Genomic DNA, 20,421 nt, shown 5'->3' on the forward strand with positions numbered 1-20,421 from the left:
GAAAGGAGCCAAAACCTTCAGAAGTAGGCAAGCTGATATGAAGCAAGTGCTAGAGAGCAGTTGAATGCCCAAAGTATTTACCAGCAGAATTCATGCGCTGATCCCCTAGATAGAGCGAGGCCAACCTTCTGAGTCCAAGTGCAACAAACCTTCTGATGCAGCAAGCAACAATCCAGCAAACTCTGTGAAAACTGATAGACAAGCCTAGGCCAAATGTGAGAGCAGGAGCTCAGCAAACCTATTTGAGAGAAAGGGCAATGCAGATAATTCTGAAAGTAGTTTTGCTGCTTTAGAAGAAGAACTTTGCAAGTTCTATGGAATAAGGCTGAATGAGACAAGACCCTGCTTTTTTTGCTTAAGCCAATCAGGGCCTTAGGCTCCTCCCTCAGTATCCTGGATACAGAGGGAGGGGCCTTTGGCAACTGAACCAATCATGGCCTTTGGCCCATCCCCATGCATTGCATGATGCACCAGTGAGGGGAAGGCCCGCCATTTTGGACTGGTGGGCCTGAAGCAGGAGCCTCAGAGCGGGCTTCCAACTTTTCAAAAAGGTACGGGGGGGGGGTGTCTGTGTTCCATGGCCAGCAGTTTTGTGCATCGCGTCGGTTAATCCAATCATCGCAAAACTGGTCAAACCGGTTTAGCAATGATAGACAGACCCTCGGGAAGTTTAGTGCATCTTCTAGTTAGTTCTTAAAAGCACAGTAAAAACAATGGGAGGAGAAGTAATTTAACTTGCAGTGTTTTGACTGTAGCGGTTTTTAATGTTTTATTTTTGTATTTTGTGTTATTGCTGTTTTTTTTTATGACTCTGTGTTGTAAACCGCTTAGGTTTTAGGTGGGTGATAAATTAAAAATAAATAAGTAGTGAAACTTTGGACTGTGAGCATGTATTACACAAGTGTAAGGAACAACACACAGTGAAACAAGGTGGAGACAAATGAAAGAGACGTGCACCATTTATTAGCAAACATAAGAAGGTTCATGGATACATCAGCAGTGACTTTTCTCAAGATATGACTGTGAATCATGAAGGATGGAGAATAGGCAGCACATTTCCTGGTTCTAGCCCTTAACTGCACACCATCAATCATTAACCTACCAGTCTGCTCAAGTTTAACACTGATGCTCACAAGTACTTCCTGGGACCAATCTTTATCCTTTCAGCAACATCATGCTGTCACCTCATTTCAAATAGTTCTTGTGCCACTGGGTTTTAGCTGTATACAGTATATATCAAGGTGGGACTTATGAATAAGAGTCAAACTATACAGTTAATAGCAAATTGCCACTGGCTAAATTTATAGAGTACTAAAAATGTGCACAGCCTTATCTGGTGTTTTAAGGTCACACAATATGGACTTGAAGTGAGTGAAAGGATTGATCCATTGCTTTTACATACAGTAGTCAAAGCAGTTAATACACAGATATGACAGTACATTTAACACTGAGCTTTCTCTTCCTATGTCCCATAATCGTATCTGATTTGAAGTTCTCTTTAGTTTCTTTTTTCCGTTCTGATGCTCATATGGGTCCTAGTCCTCCTCTTCACCCCCCTCGGGAATAAACACACTTACAGTGAAATCGCTCGTCTCAGTGCCATACTTGTTCTTCACCCGAATGCTGTATCTGCCAGAGTCACCCGTGTGCACTGCAGTGACTGTGAAGGTGGCATGCTTTCCATTTTCAATCTTTAGGATACAGTGGTCATCACCAATCAGAGGCTTTTCGTTCTTCAACCAGATGACCTCAGGAAGAGGATCTCCCCCAAGGTTGCAGGTAAGGTTAAGTGACTAGAAGAAGAAACAAAATTAGAAGATGAGTTGCAAGGTACTAAGAGGCAGATATCAAAGAGCTTTTTCAAGTTTCAAGTTTTTATTAGGTTTTTATATACCACCTATCAAGGTTATCTAAGCGGTTTTTACAATCAGGTACTCAAGCATTTACCCTTTCTGTCCCGGTGGGCTCACAATCTATCTAACGTACCTGGGGCTATGGAGGATTAAGTGACTTGCCCAGGGTCACAGGGAGAGCGCGGGGTTTGAACCCACAACCCCAGGGTGCTGAGGCTGTAGCTCCAACCACTGCACCACACCTGATTTTAGGACCCTACATCCAGCCCAATTTAGGCTAAATTTTGGGTTGAATATAAGTGCCTACATTCTACAACCACGGTTTTACTTTGGGAGTAATTCTATAATGTGCGCACTTAAAGTGCATTGTAAAAACCAATTACATGCATAAATGATTAGCATAATGGTATATACACTTATATATTTACACATTCACACGTAAATGGCAAAATTCCAGCTTTGCACTATTTCTGTAAATGTGCGCATATCTTACAAAGAGCATATCTGACAGATGAGAATATACATATGCAGAATCTAGATGGAGCACGGATGGGACTCATTCTTACACATGTAACTTCTATATGTTGCAGCTATTTCTCCAGCACTTAGGTATGAATACCTCACCAGCTCTATGGCTGCACAGATGCGTATATACCCAGTTACACAAGTATTCTATAAAGAAAAGTATAGAGCAACTTTCCTTTATAGAATAGGCACTACATAGGCCCCCTGTTATAGAACTACCCTCCACATGCTCCTGGAATCCCCCATCCCTCCTACATTAAAAGGTTTGTGCAAGGGAGATTCCTCCACCCAGAACTCCCAGCAGCCCCTATCAAAAGCATGTTATGTGGCTTAGGGATTCCTACCAGCCCTCCAGCATTCTACCTGTCTCAGACACTTTAAAAATGTAAACAATGAAGATGTCTTATGCAGTGACAAGTTTGTGTTTACAATTGATTAAACAGTGTCCAAGTCATTCACTGTAAGGGTTAACTTTGAAACAGCCTGCCTAACTTTAGTATCAAATATGCAAAGAAGTTACACTAATTTGCAAAGGCAAAAGCGTGTGCTTTCCGTTTGAAAATTATCCTACAAAGCACTCATATACTTTGTTATGCAGAACATTTTCAAGATAAATTATATGCATAGTTTTAAAACTCCCAAAATGCACATCTAAGGCCAAATCCTACTTCAGTTCTGCCCCAGGAATGCCTCCAACTCATAGGTAAAACTGTATAAAAAGTTATGTTACACATATAGGGATTCTTACTAAAGTGAGGTAAATGTTGCACTTACCGTATGTTAATAGCAAAAATTAATGTATGATAAATACAAACCTGTGGTAAATGCAGAGCTGTCTCAGGGGGATCAGAAATATCTGACAGTGTTGGGGGGGGGGGGGCAGGATGTACCGGGGAAGCAACACTAATGCTTACAAATTAGAGCTGTACCGAATAGCATATTTTATTATTCGGCTGAATATGAAAAAAGTTATTTGGCTAAATATAAATACCGAATGCTGCAATGGGCATTGAGCTTTAACATAACAAATATGTAATTAAAAAATGGTGTGAAAGCAGAGATCAAGTGTTTATTTCAATAGGATTGAGCACAGTAGAATACAGGATTATTTGTATTCAAAATCACTATTTGGCTGAATATGAATAATGTATTCGGGGCACTATTTGGGGCTGTACTGAATCAGATGAATATTCGGTATAGCACATTTGCATTTACCACCTCCTCTTGAGATAGCAGCAACTGCAGGTGTGTTACTGGCAGTCATGACAGCTTACGTGCGGTACCGACCCTTGTACTAGCTGCAGCCGGCTCTTCTTCCACCCACCGTAGTTCCCACCCACTTCTGTGTTGACTGCTTTTTTTTGTTAGCATATACGCTAGTGCAGGCCCATGTTAGCTGCTTAACACAGCTTATTAAAAGGGCCCCCTAGTATAATAACTTGCAGAGACATGGAGAAGTTTTATCAGAAACCACCTTCACAAATAAAAACTTATTTTCCCCATTCATATTTTGGACGTTTCAGTTTGTAAAGAGAATGCTCATGCTCGATGTTTCCAGCATATGGACGCCTATCTCACATATTTTTGAAGAGGATATTTTAATGTATTTCCTGTTGCAAAATACATGTGAGATGGACGTCCATTTTGACTTGGATGTCCCTAGTCTAACTTAGAAATATTTTGGAAACTGCATTAAGAACATAAGAATTGCCGCTGTTGGGTCAGACCAGTGGTCCATTGTGCCAAGCAGTCTACTCACATGGCAGCCCTTGGTCAAAGACCAGCGCCCTAACTGAGACTAGCCCTACCTGCGTATGTTCCGGTTCAGCAGGAACTTGTCTAACTTTGTCTTGAATCCCTGGAGGGTGTTTTCCCCTATAACAGACTCCGGAAGAGTGTTCCAGTTTTCTACCACTGTCTGGGTGAAGAAGAACTTCCTTACGTTTGTATGGAATCTATCCCCTTTTAACTTTAGAGAGTGCCCTTTCGCTCTCCCTACCTTGGAGAGGGTGAACAACCTGTCCTTATCTACTAAGTCTATTCCCTTCAGTACCTTGAATGTTTCGATCATGTCCCCTCTCAAGCTCCTCTGTTCGAGGGAGGGAGGGAGAAAAGGCCCAGTTTCTCTAATCTTTCACTATAAGGCAACTCCTCCAGCCCCTTAACCATCTTAGTCGCCCTTCTCTGGACCCTTTCAAGTAGCATCATGTCCTTCTTCATGTATGGCGACCAGTGCTGGACACAGTACTTCAGGTGAGAGTGCACCATGGCCCGGTACAGCGGCATGATAACCTTCTCCATTCCATATTACTATGTAATGACTGTGATACTGCCATTTATGTGCCTTCTTGCTGCCTAAAACTAGGTGGCTCCTTATAGAATTACTCCATAGCATATATGTATAAGCACCAGTAGTCCTTCTACATATAATTTACAGATGGAAGCACTGCTATTCAGCATCTCTTGCTATAACCTGTATGTATAATGGGGCATTGACATACATTAGTATGTTTAATAGCACTTATTAAATGGAGAGCACCATTGAATATATGAATAATTTGAAACATCTAGATTAGACATTACAAATTATTTCCACCATATCCTGTTGAAAGTTGAACTCATGCTATTTGACCCTTTCTTTGCCACTCACACAAACAGCAGTTATAATATATGGAGGTGCTTTTAGGCCCTGATTCTATAAAATTAGGTGCCAATGAATGTGGCACATAGCGGCTGTAAATCTTCAGTTAGGTGCTGTTTATAGAATCATGCCTGGTGGCGCCTAAAATGAACTTAGACATGGGTAGGCATCCCCTATTTATTGATGGAGTTTTCGTGGCCTAAATACCAGCACCTAAGTCCATTTTAGGCGCTTAGACAGAAAATACGCTCAGGAACTGCCCACGATCCACCGTTAACCGCATCCACTTTCTGGTAGCCACCTAACTAGCAATTAATTTTAATTTGAGCCAATTAAGCTTGTTAAGCTAATTAAAAAATTAAATTAGATGCCTAAATCAGCTAGGTGTGTCAATTGTGGCGCCTAACTTTAGATGTCTTATAGAATCCTTGCCTTAGTGTATACACTGCATACTAACTAATGTTGAAACAAAACTACCGTGTTTCCCCAAAAATAAGCCCTAGTATGTTTTTTGGACCCAAAATTAATATGACACTGTCTTATTTTCAGGGGATGTCTTATTTTTTTCATATACAATGATCATCTCTCCCTTCCTCTTCTCCACCCCAATTCTTCCTCTTTCCTTTCTCCCACATGTGCAGCATCTTTCCTCCCCTTTCACCAATCCCCTTGTGCTTTCCATTTGCAGCATCTTTCTATCCCTCCCTCCCCCCCATGCAGAAGAACCCTAAAGCAGCATCTTTCTACCCCTCCCTCTCATCCCCCCCATGCAGTAGAACCATGCTGACCCTCCCACCACGAGACTGACATACCTCCCTCCAAACAGCAGCATTGGCTGCACTCTAAACAGGCTGCTTTGCGGCCTTTTCTCGCTGGGGCCTTCCCTGTACTGCATCGCTGATGACATCATCAGTGATGCGGCAGAGGGTAGATCCCGGCAGGAGAAGACCACGAAGCAGCTTGTTTAGAGTGCTGCTGATGCTGCTGTTGAGGGAGGTATGTCGGTTTTGTGGTGGGAGAGTCAGCGGGGTTTGGATGGGAGGGAGAGATGGAAAAATGCTGTGCAGGGGGATGGGTGGGTCAGTGGGGTGGGGGTGGGTAGCATTGCTGCCACAAGCGAATCCAAGAATGGTGTCAGGGACATTCAGCAGGGGCTTTGGGGGTGATCTAACTAGGGCTTATTTTTGGGGTAGGGCTTATATTAAGACCTACCCAGAAAATCATGCTAGGGCTTATTTTCGGGGAAACATGGTAGGTAGTTACTCTTTGAAAATCAACCACCAGTTACAAATATGAAAGAATGAGCGCTGAATTTTGGGGATATAGTAATGCATTTAGAAGGGTGTGGAGCCCATTGACATCATTTGTTGAATCACATTAGTTGTCATGTACCTTTTCTTTTTAGTTAATTCCTTACACATCCATGGTGGGAGGGAGGGAGGTGGGAAGGCATCATTATTTCTTGTATTTAGTTTATTGAAATTCTATATGTGGTTATACTTGTATGGATGAATGGGAGGAAGGGGGGGGGGGAGAAAATGATTGTTTTTAGACTGTTTGTATATTTAAAGTGCTTTTCCTGATTTGTATATGTTTAAAATTTTTGCAATGCACTGTTAATATTTGAAAATTAATAAAGATTAAAAAAAAAAAAGAGAGAAAGAAAATCAACCACCAAACATGTCTTGTGAAAGAAACCGAGCACTTTTGTAGTTATGTGCACCACTCAAAATTGCCACATAATGCACAATATCTGATATGACAAGATTTTAGGTTGTTGTTGGATCTGTTCTGTGGCAGGGAGTGAAAAGGATACAGAGAAGGAGAGCAAGAAACCGAGGAAGGGAGCTCATCAGATTTTTCCACTTCCCTGAAAAACCAACAGTAGTTAGCTTGAAAATGCTAGTCATGCTACAGTACCTTCCCTTCCTGAATAGTGACAACATCAGGCAGACCTCCGAGTATCCGGGCGCGAACTGAAAGCACACAGAAATATTTTCTCTCAGTTTACAGACCTAAATCACAGTGACCTTAAGCAATTAAACATCCTTATTTACAAATGTCCTTATAGGAGGCGAATTTAACCAGTACAGAAAGGATGCAAAGGTACGGCTTTAGTAGCATTTTCCAGTATAAGGACATGAGGAACCGTGACTACTAGTAGTATTTGTGCATCTGCCGCTAGGGCAGGTGTGTCAAAGTCCCTCCCCGAGGGCCGCAAACCAGTTGGGTTTTCACCAATGAAAGTAGTGCATGCAAATATATCTCATGCATATTCATTGGGGAAATCCTGAAAACCCGACTGGATTGCGGCACTTGAGGAGAGACTTTGACACCCCTGCGCTAGGGGTACCTTTTTCCTCCTCGAACCATCACTGTGGTAGCCTTTATGGGTAGTGGCGTAGTTAGGGTAGGAAGCGCCTGCGGTGATGGTGCCCCCGCCCTCTTCTCCACCCCTGCTCTTTCCCTGCCCCATGCACACCTTCCCCCTATACCTCTTTAACTCTTCACCTGCACAATAAGCATCTCCAACTTGCTGCCTATGCCGGCTTTGGCTCTCCCTTTGATGTCACTTCCTGGTCCCATGACCAGAGGGAGAGCCGAGGCCTGTGCGAACAGCAGGTTGGAGTTGCTGCTCACGCAGGTGAAGAGGCACAGGGTGCAGAGAGGAGGAGAAATGCCGATGCCCTCAACAAGATGGTGCCTGGAGCGATCCCCCCCCCCTTACTACACCACTGCTTAGGGGGACTGGAGGAGGGGGGTCTTGCTTGGAGAAGATGAGACAAGGTTATTTTTGTGGGAGTTGAGGGCAAAAGAGGGGGGTTCTAAGAGGGTCTTAAGGCAGATGAAAGAGGGCCTGAGGCTTGAGGGGATGCTGGGGCATGGGGGACCCTGCTCTTTTAGACTGGGAGTGTCAGACTGTAACTTTGCAGCCCAAAACTCCTGGGCACATAGAATAATGCTTGCAAGAAGCATTATTCTCATCGCACAGAGTTCAGCAACCTGGGATACTGGGATTACTGAATCCTGCAAGGAACTGAGGTATAGTAAAAGGCAATCTTTTACTGCATCATGAGGCTTTGCCCCTTAAATATAGCCAACAGAAAATAGTGGTGCTCTGTGCAGATCATGTCAATAGGTCATCAAAAATCTAAACATTTGTAAATGCAGAATATTTAACATGTTTAGTAGGACCTATTCATCTATTATTTGCATGCTTTTACTTAGTGTACCTGAATGTAACTCAGCGTGAGCTATTACTGAAAAGATGTGAGATAAAGCCAATAAATAAAACTTCCTCCTGCGACCTGTCCCAGTTTTTAAGCTAATTTTGCAGTAATGAAATCATCTGTCTAAAGACAAAGTGGAGCGGCACTTATTAAGCTAAAGAATTCAAATGTCCTTTCCTCTAGGTGATACCAATAGTGGGCTGCTGAGGAAGAGCATATTGTACATTTTAACTTTTTATATAAACAAAAGGGTTTGAAAATAGGACAGATGGTTAAGATGTATTAACAATTGACAGATGTATTAACAATTGACAGATGTATTAACAATTGAAGGTCACAATCACTTGGGGAAGTTGTTCCTAGTATTTTTAGTTTCTTATTTGCTGTGCTGGGTACATGAAATATTTGCTGGAACTATTGGGGTTTGTTTGGTTTTTTTGGGGGTGGTGGAGGAGCAAGGTTTCATGTATATATACATAAGAGTGACTATTACTAAACATATAGTTTTGGAAGACTCTTTTTGGGGCGTCTTAAAACAATGTAGATGTGTTCTATCCTTTACAAAACCAGAGCCTTAAAGCACAAATTACAAGTGGTGTAGCCATGATGGGGGGGAGGGGTGTCTGCCCCCCACCCTACTTTCAGCTCAGGCCCCTTTCAAAATTATGGCATCAAAAATTTGGCTGGCAGGGATGCTATAGCATCGCAAACCAAAGAGATTTGCTTCCGGAGCCCTTGTCCAGCAGCAGAAAGTTGGCAGGGGCGCTAGAGATTGACATGGTGACAAAACACCGTTCCTGTCCCCATGGGAAACAATCCCGTGTAATTCTTTGTTTCCCGTGTAATTCTCTGTTTCAACCTCAGTTCTACACCAGCATTCTTCAGTGCAAAGCTTGAGGGTCAGTGGTTGTGCCCATTCATACCCAGATTCTTCCCTCTCTCCTTAAAGAATAACATGGAGATGGTTTCCCGCAGAGGTTCGCAGGGATGGGAATAGTGATGAATTTTGTCATTGTGTCATTTTCTAGCGGGGCACTCTAGCCACCAATTCTGACACTTCCATGTGTACTCAGTTCATGCAATTGAACAAAGCATGTGTAGAAGTGCTGGCATCAGAGGCTGGAACAGCCTGCTTGTTTCCTTGATCTTCAGGCAGAGAATGTTACATCTAATTTTTTTACATTTAGAATAGGTCTATGTAGTTTAGACTAGAGCCTAGCACAGTCGTTTTACCTTAATGTGTCATAAACTGATTTCATTTACAATTGTGATTAAGATTTCTTAGCACTTGGCCCTAAAGTTTCAAGCTATAGATGCCCTAGCTATGATGTTCAAAATTTAAAACAAGTATGGATTCTTTGTTTGACTTCTTTGAAACTTTATGATTCGGTAAAATACTTAAGATCTCAAGGCAATCATTTTCTGGATAGTCTGACTTTTCAACAGGTTCATCTAGGGAAATTGCATGCTAGGAATTTTTGTTGTTGTTGCAGGCCCAAATCTGTGGAATGATCTTCCACTTTGAGTCAATTGCCATCTCTCCTTCAGTTTAGGAAGCAATTGAAAACATACTAATTTGAGAAAGCATTTTTCTGATTTTGTATTAAGTAGTAGGGTTGTTATTCTATATCAATTGTATTTTATTTGTGATGATCTTATGTTTTTTTTGGATATTATACTGTAACCCACTTAGGTTTTTTTTGGATAATGGGGATATAAGTTTAATAAATAAAATATCTTTGGCTGTCAGGGCTTGAGCATCCCTACCAGTAAAGTTATGATGGGGAATAGCAACTGCAGTCAACGGCAGTGGGGGTGGGGGGGAGTGGAGACTGAGAGGAAGTGCTTGGCCCTCTAATCCATACCTAGATACCCACCCCCTCCAAAAAAAAAAAAAATCAAGTTCTAGCTACACCCCTACAAATTGCATCATGAATTATTCTCAAGTACAACATTTGCAGACAGTGTTGTGATAGCAGACTGACTTACGCTTGTCTGCAATGGCAGCTTCCCTGTAGTTATGAAAAAAAGAAAAGAATATCCATTAATATCCAAAGCTAGTACATTTTAAAAAAAAAATCTATTAAGTGGCTTAACTTATTGTCTTATTCATCAATGTTTGTTTTGTTGAGGAAGAGGCACGAGTTCAGAAATATCCAGGGCTGGTGCAAGGGGCATGGGATACTCTAGGTATAATTTTAGCCATGAGATGGCGCAGTATATAAACCTAAAGTTTAGTTTAGTTTAGTTTATTCTCCTTATCCCAGTTAAATTTCATTCTCCTAGGCTTGGCCTCCCAGAGATTTTGATAAACTCAAAATTCACAATCACCCTAACACCACCTCTTCCAGAACAACCCTGTAAAAAACACACAAATGGAGATCCTAATTTTACTATCTAAATCTATTTATCTAAATCAGTGGCGTAGCGAGGGTGAGAGGCACCCGGGGCAGTGGTGCCCCTCCCCTGCCCTTGTCTCCACCCCCCCCTCCTGGCTTCTGTGTGCGCTCTCCCTTCCCTTGTACCTTGAAGTTGTTGCTCGCAGCGGTCAACAACATGCTCCTCATAACCCCATCGGCTCTCCCTCTGACATCACTTCCTATGCGCTGCACCCGGAAATGACTTTAGCAGGAGAGCTGACAGGGTCGCGAAGAATACATTGTTGACGACTGCAAACAACAACTCTAACTCGAGGTATGGGGAAGGGAAGGGGGGGCGCACATGGAGGGGAGGAATGGGAAGAGGCAGGGGGTGTGGAGAGGAGGAGCGGTGCCAGCACCCCCACCAATATTGCCCCTGGGGTGGATCGCCCCCTCCCCCCTCCTTACTACGTCACTGATCTAAATACATGTATCTATAAAGATAATTAGATAATGAGGGTAATTTCTAAAATCCATTTACCCAGGCAAATGTCTGTTTATCCAAGTAAATGGGCTATTTGAAATTGCTCAACTTCCCACAGTATGGCTGTCAGGTCTTAATTTATCCTCACTGGAGCCGTTCTTTGCTATCTCCTAGAAACTGCCCTCTAGGTGACTGCTTAGTGTGCCCATTAGTTAAGCCAGGCTTAGAAATAGCCCTAAACTATTGGATTGCTAAAACAATTCTATTCACACTGTGGAAACTTAGGGCTCCTTTTACTAAGCTGCGGTAGCGTTTTTAGCGCGTGCTGCAGATTAGCGCGCGCTGCCCCCGTGCTACACGGAAAAACTAACACCAGCTCAATGGAGGCGTTAGCGTCTAGCGCATGCGGCACTGCAGCGAGCGCTAAAATTGCTAGCGCAGCTTAGTAAAAAGAGCCCTTAAAGTCAGTTTGGTAGCAGGAACAATGAAAACAAGTTCACAATTTAATAGTGTGCATAGTCGATAATCTCAGGAAACAGACTGATACCTTTTATTAGTCTGCCAAATGGATTATCCAAAGATGATGTGGAGGGATATTTTCAATATGACGTCCTGAGTGACATCTAAATTTGGCGTCTAAATCTGAGTTTAGACATTTTGGAGAAAACGTCCACAAATCCAGTAGAGAAAATGACCAGTTTTAAAACAGAAAAACATCTTTTTTTTAAAAAATGACCATTTCCTAGATGTGTTTGCCCTCAGTGCATCTAACATTTTGAACTATTTTCAAGAACAAATCTCATCCAAATGAAAACCACATAAAAATCAACCATTAGGATATGGGAGAGGCCAGCATTCTTAGCAGACTGGCTACACAGACATTCCAGCAGAACAGGGGGCACTGCAGTGAGCTTCACTTAAAAGGTCCCATAACCCCTCTTACATTGTATGGTGAGCCCTCCAAAACTCACCCACAACCTACTGTGCCTAACTGTACACAATGGTTTTTATGCTTGCAGTTACAGCAGGTTTTTGGTGGATTCACACTTTCCACCACAAGCAGCGCTAGAAAAGGTTCAAAGAAGAGCGACCAAGATGATAAAGGGGATGGAACTCCTCTCGTATGAGGAAAGACTAAAACAGTTTGGGCTCTTCAGCTTGGAAAATAAATGGCTGAGGGGAAATAGGATTGAAATCTACAAAATCCTGAGTGGAATAGGACGGGTACAAGTGGATCAACTTTTCACTCTGTCAAAAATTACAAAGACTAGAGGACACTTGATGAAGTTACAATGAAATATTTTTAAAACTAATAGGAGGAAAAAATTTTTCACTCAGAGAATAATTAAGCTCTGGAACGCATTGCCAGAGGTTGTGGTTAAGAGCGGATAGCGTAGCTGGTTTTAAGAAAGGTTTGGACAATTTCCTGGGGGAAAAGTCCATAGTCTGTTATTGAGAAAGACATGGGGGAAACCACTGCTTGCCCTGGATCGGTAGCATGGAATGTTGCTACGCCTTAGTTTTTGGCCAGGTACTAGTGACCTGGATTGGACACTGTGAGAACGGGCTACTGGGCTTTGAAGACCATTGGTCTGACCCAGTAAGGCTATTCTTATGTTCTTATGATATGGACCTGGGACACCTTCTCTGCAGTTCACTGCACTGACAACTGGGCTACTGCAGAGATCTGCTTGCTGCTCCAAGAGGACTGGCCATAACATCTGGTAGGAACTGTTTCATTCACATCTTTGGGCGGTAGAGGAGGGTCAGTGATCACTGGGGTGTAAGGGGGCCATGTCTTCATCTAGTCAGTTTGTCCACCTTTTTGGCACTTATTTGTTATTGAAACAGGTCTATCCTCATATGTCCAAGTTTTTACCCTGGACATTTTCTGCAATGTTCCATTATTGCAGAAAAACATCCAAATCATATGTCCATCCTAATCCCCCCCCCCACCCCACACACACCCCAAACACACCCTCTTGAGATTTAGATGGACTTCAGACAAATAGCATAGAAAACCATCTAAAATATGTGTTTTGAAAATGGCAATTTGGCTACTCGATGCCATTTTTTAAAACATTTTTCTCTTTTGAAAATGAGCCCCATAGATAAGTTGCAGAGTCACATGAATCTCTTCTGAAGCATTATGCTGTAGGCTAATTAAGGTAGGCCAATAAAGAATGTAACAAGGGCCCCTGTTATTTCCAAATACTGTACTTAAGTTACTCCTGGTGGAATTCTGCAAGTGCAGAATACCTTACCCCTTCAGGACACAGAGAATTGAGCACATGCTGTGCAGAATTCAGTGCAGACATGGGCAATAGAGGAGGAAGTGAACCGCTGTACAGTGGGTCACTTCCTCCTCCTGTGCTGGCTTAGATCTGACTGTTCAGCTGAATCTTGAACATGCAGAATTCTGCCAGGAGTAACCTAAGTGTACTAAAAAAGGAAACCACATTACTTTATTCATGAAGAAAATGAAAACTGTTACAAATAGTACTCACCTTAGCCTCTGGTATTCAGCAAGAGCATCATCAAATGCTATAAAATGATTTTTTAAAAATCATTACAGATTCTTTTTCAATGGGTGAAAACATTAAATTAAAAGTCATTTATTTCTCATCCAGATCAAAGCCCTACATGCCATTTACTTTTACTTGTTCTGCATTCCACAACTGAAGAAACTTCATGATAATTGCAATTTACTACAATGGTGAACTCCAGATTCATTTGAAACTAGAAGATTATGAAAACAATGCAACGTGGAGCTGTAGGGCTAGATGCACTAAAGTCAGCACTCGTTGCTAAACCCATTTTCAGAGCTTTAGCAACGATCGCTTTTACCGATACCGACCCAATGCACAAAAGGGCCAAAGGCCTTAGGCATCTGAACCAATCAGGGCCTTAGGCTCCTCCCCTTGCATCACATAGTGCACCGGGGAGAGGAAGGGCCCTCATTTTCTACGGGCGGGGCTTGGAGCTGAAGGGATGTGCTTCCCTCCAGCTCCCAATGTCTAGTAAAGGTATGGGGGGAGGTCGGGGAGTGGGGGTTGGGGGAGCATCTGGTGGCAGGAGGGAACGGGCAACTTTCCTGCCTTTTTTCGGGAGGAAGGGTAAGGTTGGGAGCATGGGAGTCCAGGACCGGGTGGGGGCAAGGCACGGGGGTATTCTGCCAGGCAGGAGGAAGTAGGCATCCTTCCTGCCATTTTTACTGCCAAGGGGAGTTGTGATGCTGGTTCTTGGGAGGGAGGTCGTTGTGGAGGGCCATCGGCACAGGGGGGCGTTTTTCTTTTCTTTTAATGGGGCAGATTGTGCATGTTTAAAATCTTTGCCATTAAAAGAAAAGAAGCCCTAACAGCAGTGGCAGGAGGCTGCTTCCCCTGTCACTGCTGTTAGGGCTCAGCGCACGTGTCAATCGCTCACTGAACAATTCATTTGTTGGGTTTGCATGCAAATGATTTGCAGCTCCGTGCAACTCATTTGCGTACAAACTTGGTAGCGCATCGATCACTGTTCCACAATAGGCCAGAGAATTAGCCATCAGCGATCCAGTTGGTATTACTGATTGATTTTATTGCATCTAGTCCTTAGTATTGCCACAGCCACATGTGCCAGATTCTCCTGAAGCTGTGAATTCATCTGCACAGCTCATTATTGACATGACTGGAGAGTTCAATTTTAGAAGAGGGTGGTACAGAAATGAAAAATCTCCACTATTCCTCATTTTCAACTGTCATTCTCTAGTTAACTGGGGTTTAAGTGCATGAATTTCACTTGGCTGTTTAAATCACTCTGAAAATCAATCCCATAATAACATGATCGAGAAAAGAAGTGAAAATCATCTCTGTATAATTTAGATATTTTCAAGAATGACCATATGACAAAGAAATCAATTTCCTCGGGTAGCTCTGATTTTCCACAGTGTACATTCCATGGCTGTGGTTGACTTCACCCTAAATTTAACCCTGTCCAGTCTGCTCTAAGGGAAGTTATTATGCTTTTGGATCAAATCATTGTATGTTGTCCTAAATTATCTGGATACTGGCACTGAATATCGTTGATCTGCAGATGACTTCCAGTCTGCCACTAAAAATCTGGTGTGCCAGTGGTCAACACACTTCTCTAGGCAGCATACTACTGAATACTGGATGGATGGTAATTATTACCCTGTCTGGTCAGCATTTTCTCTTCTAGTCAAATACTTAAATTATGTATACTTTACCTTGACCAGTAAGATCCAATGACCTTGTGTGCGTAGTTTTTCCATCGAAAAGTTCCAATACATAGTTGCCTTTATCCTTCGGAGTGGGCTCATTGATCTGTAGCCAGATCTCTACCCCAGTTACACCACTCTTAACCCTTTCTGTGTAGTTAATCTTATCCTTGCTGCACAATAAAAGGAAGAAACCATTTCTTGTGATGATTATATTGCTTTAGCCCCTTTCATTTTCTCTCAGTTTTAAAGGACAGAGGGATATGCACAACATAGTCATAACTGGCTTGAACCTGGCTCTGCCGCTTTCAGTATGTGGATGTGTATTAGTGTAGAAGTTGAGAGAGAGCTGACAAACTGTTCTCACGCTCCGTGCTTATCAATGTCATTATTACTATTAGCAGTTATATTTTATATGGTACGCGTTACATGTAGAGTACAATAATAGTGTAATCACAATGATTGACATGCCCCACAGCTATAGTTCCCTGTCTCTGAAATAATTCCATTTAAATGACTGAAAAGAGACACATGGGAAGATGGAGTACTATCAGAGACTGGCATGGGATGACAGTGGAGCACAGAAGGGTGAGGGATTGGAGTAAAGTTATTTCTTATTTTAAAAATGTAATTAAAACTTTCCTTCCCCACTAGCTTTCCTCAAATCACTACCCTTTTTTTTATTTCTACTTTTATTTTATCATAAAAAAATTTTTTTTTTAACTTTTTATTAAGATTTTTAAAAGATATTTAAAATTTTTAATACTGTAAACCTGCCAGATACTTGTGATGGTCGGTATATCAAACTAAGAAGAAACTTGGAACTAGACATTGGTATAGAAAATAACCCAGAGAAAGGAATACAAACCAGAGTCCTTTTAGTACTAACAAACTGGGATTTACTGAAGTAGACTATCATTATCATATTAGCGGGGGAGATTCACAGTATTATAAGGGTGATTCTATAATAGAGCTCATATGGTTACAGCTGCAATATAAACATAAGTGCCAAGATAACTGGCATTTACATACATGAGTGTGCAATGTGCTAGTCAATAAATTAGCATGTAAGTGCGTTAGCGGGTAACTGCATGAGGGGAAACATGTCAATAGAGCATATGTAGGACAGAATACTGTAAGTTACACATGTGATGCATAGCACTGAGGTGCATCCAGTTATGTCTGCCATTGGCTTGGCATAAGTGAATGTATCTAACTTTGTGCACACAAATATCTGTACACTTCTCCCTCCATATTCGCGGGTTTGGCACTTGTGATTTCGATTATTCAAGTTTCAAGCATTCATCCCATCCTCAACTGTTAATCATGTTGATCTACAATTAAGTCACCGGGAAAATGCTTTCAGAGTGGATATGTTTTGGGATTATTTCCAAATTCCTGATTGGTACCAGTTTTTAAAGTTGTTTAACAAATATGTTAAATCAGCTGTCTATTGGATTAATGTGCCCCGATGATTATGAAAAAGGCAACACCAAATTTTAAAGCGGATCTATTTAAATGGGTAACTGTTTCCCGTACTCAGGGATTGTTTCATGATGAATTGGGTCAAATTTTGATTACACCTATTCCTAAAGACCAGAAGGTATTTCTATGAAATCTAATTATAGGCCCATAGCAAGTGTTCCCCTGTTTACTAAACTACTGGAAGGATTAGTCAATCTAGAATTAATGAGTTATTTAGACAAATTTAATAACCTCAATGAACATCAGTCAGGATTTAGAAAAGGATATAGCACTGAGACTGTTTTAGCCTCAATGCTTGACTACCTCCACTGTCCTTTTAGCACTGATTCGTCAGCTAGATCTTAGTAGCGCTTTCGATTTGGTAGATCACGAGATATTGTCGAGTTGTTTGGATGCAATAGGGCTCTCAGGAAGAGTTTGGAATTGGTTCCAAGGTTTCCTGATAAAAAGATCATATCGTGTGGTTTGTGATGGCAATTACTCTCATTCTTGGAGAAATCCGTCTGGTGTGTCCTAGGGCTCCCCACTGTCACCTACCCTATTTAACATCTATATTTCCTCCCTTGGACACTTAATTGCAGAGTCTGAATCTAAATCTACTATAATAAAATGCTAAGCGCGCATGCGCACTCTTATCGCCGTGTTCCCTGATCCCTAATCTGTAGTTCTGTGGTCGGCAGAGTGCGCATGCGCGCTAAGGCGCATGAAAGGCGGTGCGGAGTGGCGGCTGCCAGGAGGAGGGCTTTGTGGAGCGGCGCTAGCGGCGGCTGCTAGGAGGAGGGCTTCGAGCCACTGAGGGTCGGGCGCTGCTCCCGTGAGGATCGCGGCCGGCTGTATAAACTTCGCAGGCCACACAGCACCTCAGTAGAACGTTTCCTCTGACATACGTGATCGCGTCAGAGGGAACGTACTTCCAAGGGGCAGAGTGGCCTATGAGGTTCACAAAAGCCGGCTGCGATGCTTCACGATGCTGCATACTGGACCGGGGAAAAAGATAAGGGGTGCTGCGGGAGCAGGGAAGAGTTGCTACTGGACCTGGGGAGCAGGGAAGAGGGACAGGGGAAGTAGGGAAGAAGTGCTACTGGACCGGGGGAGCAGGAAAGAGGTGCTACTGGCCTGGGAGAGCAATGAAGGACAGGGGGAGCAGGGAAGAGGTGCTACTGGGCTGGGGGAGCAATGAAGAGGGACAGGGGGAGCAGGGAAGAGGTGCTGCTGGACCAGGGGAGCAGGGAAGAGGTGCTACTGAATGGGGGGAAGCAGGAAAGAGGTGCTGCTGGCCGGGGGAGCAATGAAGAGGGACAGGGGGAGCAGGGAAGAGGTGCTGCTGGACAGGGAAGTGGAGTGGGGAGGGAAATGCTGCTGGTGAGAAAAGGGGGCTCGGGCTGAAAGGGAACAGATGGGAGAAGGGGGCTGGGGGGTAAAAATGGGTTTGGAGCTGGGGCTAAAAATAGGGGACATTTGAGGGAGGGAGGCTTTACTTGCACCCGTTAATGTAACGGGCAAAAACACTAGTTTTTATATATATGTGGATGATATTTCTATTCTAATCCCTTTAAATGACTTTACTGCTGATGTCTTAAAACAAATATCCTACATCATGATTTTGATAGAACAGCGAATAACCAGTTTCAAATTGAAACTTAATACAGAAAAGACTAAGGGCTCCTTTTACTAAGCCGCGTTAGGGCTTTAACGCACGGAATAGCACGCACGCTAGACCTTAACGCCAGCATTGAGCTTGTGTTAATTCTAGCCGCATAGCGTGGGTTTAGCGCGCGCTACAATGCTGCGTGTGCTAAAAACGCTAACGCAGCTTAGTAAAAGGAGCCCTAAACTTTTTTTTAGCTAGCCCAAATGTTAAAATAACCAAATCATCGCTTCATCTAAATGGTTATGACTAACCTATTTCAAAAACTATTAAAATATTGGGAGTCACATTAGACCGCCATTTAACCATGATGGAACATACTAATCTAATGGTAAAAAAATGCTTTTTTGCACTATGGAAGTTACAGACCATAAAAAAATATTTTGACCCATTATCTTTTAGTCTATTGGTGCAGGCTTTAGTTCTATCTATTTTGGATTACTGCAATATTATTTACTTAGGAGCCTCCAAGAAACTATTAAGAAAATTGAGGCTAATTCAGTACAAGGCTGTCCGATTGATTTTTGGCTTGAAGAAGAATGATCATATTAGTTCTTATTATCGTTTGTTGCATTGGCTGCCAGTAGAGGCACGAGTCTTATTCAAGTTTTCTTGAATCTGTTTTAAGCTGATCACGGGACTATCTCCTTTCAGACTTTGTGTTGTATAGTCCGAAGAGGAAAACTGGAAGCTTATACTTATTTGCTCATCCAAAAATTTATGGTTGTAGACAGAAGACTTTTTTGGATAAGACCCTTGCGTTTCAAGCAGGTAAACAGCAGTCTTGGTTGGACAAATGTATCTGTCAAGCCATATCATCCTACTGTACTTTTCGGAAAGTAATTAAACGACGTTGTTTGATAGATTCATTTCCTAATGTGAGTATTATCAGTAATGAACTGTATTTTAAGTAAAAGTTTGTATTGTACTTTTAAGAAATATTTTGTACTTTTTAAACTATTTTGTATTTCTTCAGTGTAAACCGCCTGGTAATCATCCAGTTATGGTGGTATAGAAGAATAAAGTTATGTTATGTACAATCAAAAAATCAGGGTACCAACAACACTCAAGTCACCCTAGGACGTGGATAGTAACAAGCATACAGAAGGTGGGTGGGTGGAACTACAATAAGTTAAAGAAAGAGAGAACATAGGTTAGAACAAATGGGGAGGTAATTATTTCCATTTAAATTTCCTTTAAGAAAGAGGTCGCCTCAAAAGGTTTCAAGTTTCAAATGCGTCCTTATAAAGCCAACATTTTAGGGCCTGTTTTATAAAGCCGCACTAGCGGCTGCCGCACGGCATCAGCCCTGAAGCCATTTAAATCTCTATGGGCTTCGGGGCCATTACCACACTGCAGCCGCTAGCGCAGCTTTGTAAAACAGGCCCTTAGTGTTCCTTTGAACATGTTAAATATTTTTTCTTCCCTAATATGGGTCGACAGTGAGTTCCATATTTGTGGAGCCATGACCGAGAAGATTGTATTTTGCCATGTGTTAATAAATCTTAGAGACGGGATAGAAAAAAGGTTTTTTCCTCTGATCTTAAGCATCTAATAAAAGCATAAGGAATCAAGTATCCTTCTAGAAATACAGGGGCTTTGACTGTTAGTATTTTGTAAGTTAATAATGCTATTTTATAAGATATTCTGTGTGTTATAAGTAACCAGTGTGCTTTCTGTAGGAGTGGTGTAACGTGTTCTTCATCTTGCTGACTGCCCCTCAAATAACGTCATCCTGAAGTGTCGAGAAAAAAGTTCAGTGCTATTTGTCAGTGTGGTTGGGCAAATGGCAGCGTTTGGGGGTGCAGAGAGAAAAGTTCAGGACTTGCTTCAATGTGGTTGGGCAAACTAAAGGAGGTGGGAAAGCTTGTGTGCTTAATTATTCCTGCTGTTCTTGCTAGGGGGTGCAGAGAGAAAATTTCAGCAAATGCCATCATCGAAGAAGTGTGTGAATGTGAGTTTTGCTGCAGCTACACCAG

At 42.3% G+C, this 20,421-nt stretch overlaps 1 protein-coding gene across 3 annotated transcripts in view; it reads right to left on the bottom strand.

Moving 5' to 3' along the window:
- Positions 1 to 931: 931 nt before the first annotated feature.
- MYOM1 (myomesin 1) overlaps positions 932 to 20,421 on the bottom strand; it is a 216,921-nt gene continuing 197,431 nt past the window's right edge. For all 3 annotated transcript variants that reach the window (XM_033933965.1, XM_033933964.1, XM_033933966.1), the window contains 5 exons: positions 15,319 to 15,482; positions 13,601 to 13,637; positions 10,239 to 10,261; positions 6,940 to 6,995; positions 932 to 1,793 (listed from right to left, as the gene is read on the bottom strand). In XM_033933965.1, the coding sequence (XP_033789856.1) occupies positions 1,536 to 1,793; positions 6,940 to 6,995; positions 10,239 to 10,261; positions 13,601 to 13,637; positions 15,319 to 15,482 (538 nt within the window). In that variant the 3' untranslated portion in view covers positions 932 to 1,535. The remainder of the gene's footprint in view (positions 1,794 to 6,939; positions 6,996 to 10,238; positions 10,262 to 13,600; positions 13,638 to 15,318; positions 15,483 to 20,421) is intronic.

Source organism: Geotrypetes seraphini, chromosome 2 (genome assembly GCF_902459505.1).
Source record: "Geotrypetes seraphini chromosome 2, aGeoSer1.1, whole genome shotgun sequence".
Taxonomy (NCBI): domain Eukaryota; kingdom Metazoa; phylum Chordata; class Amphibia; order Gymnophiona; family Dermophiidae; genus Geotrypetes; species Geotrypetes seraphini.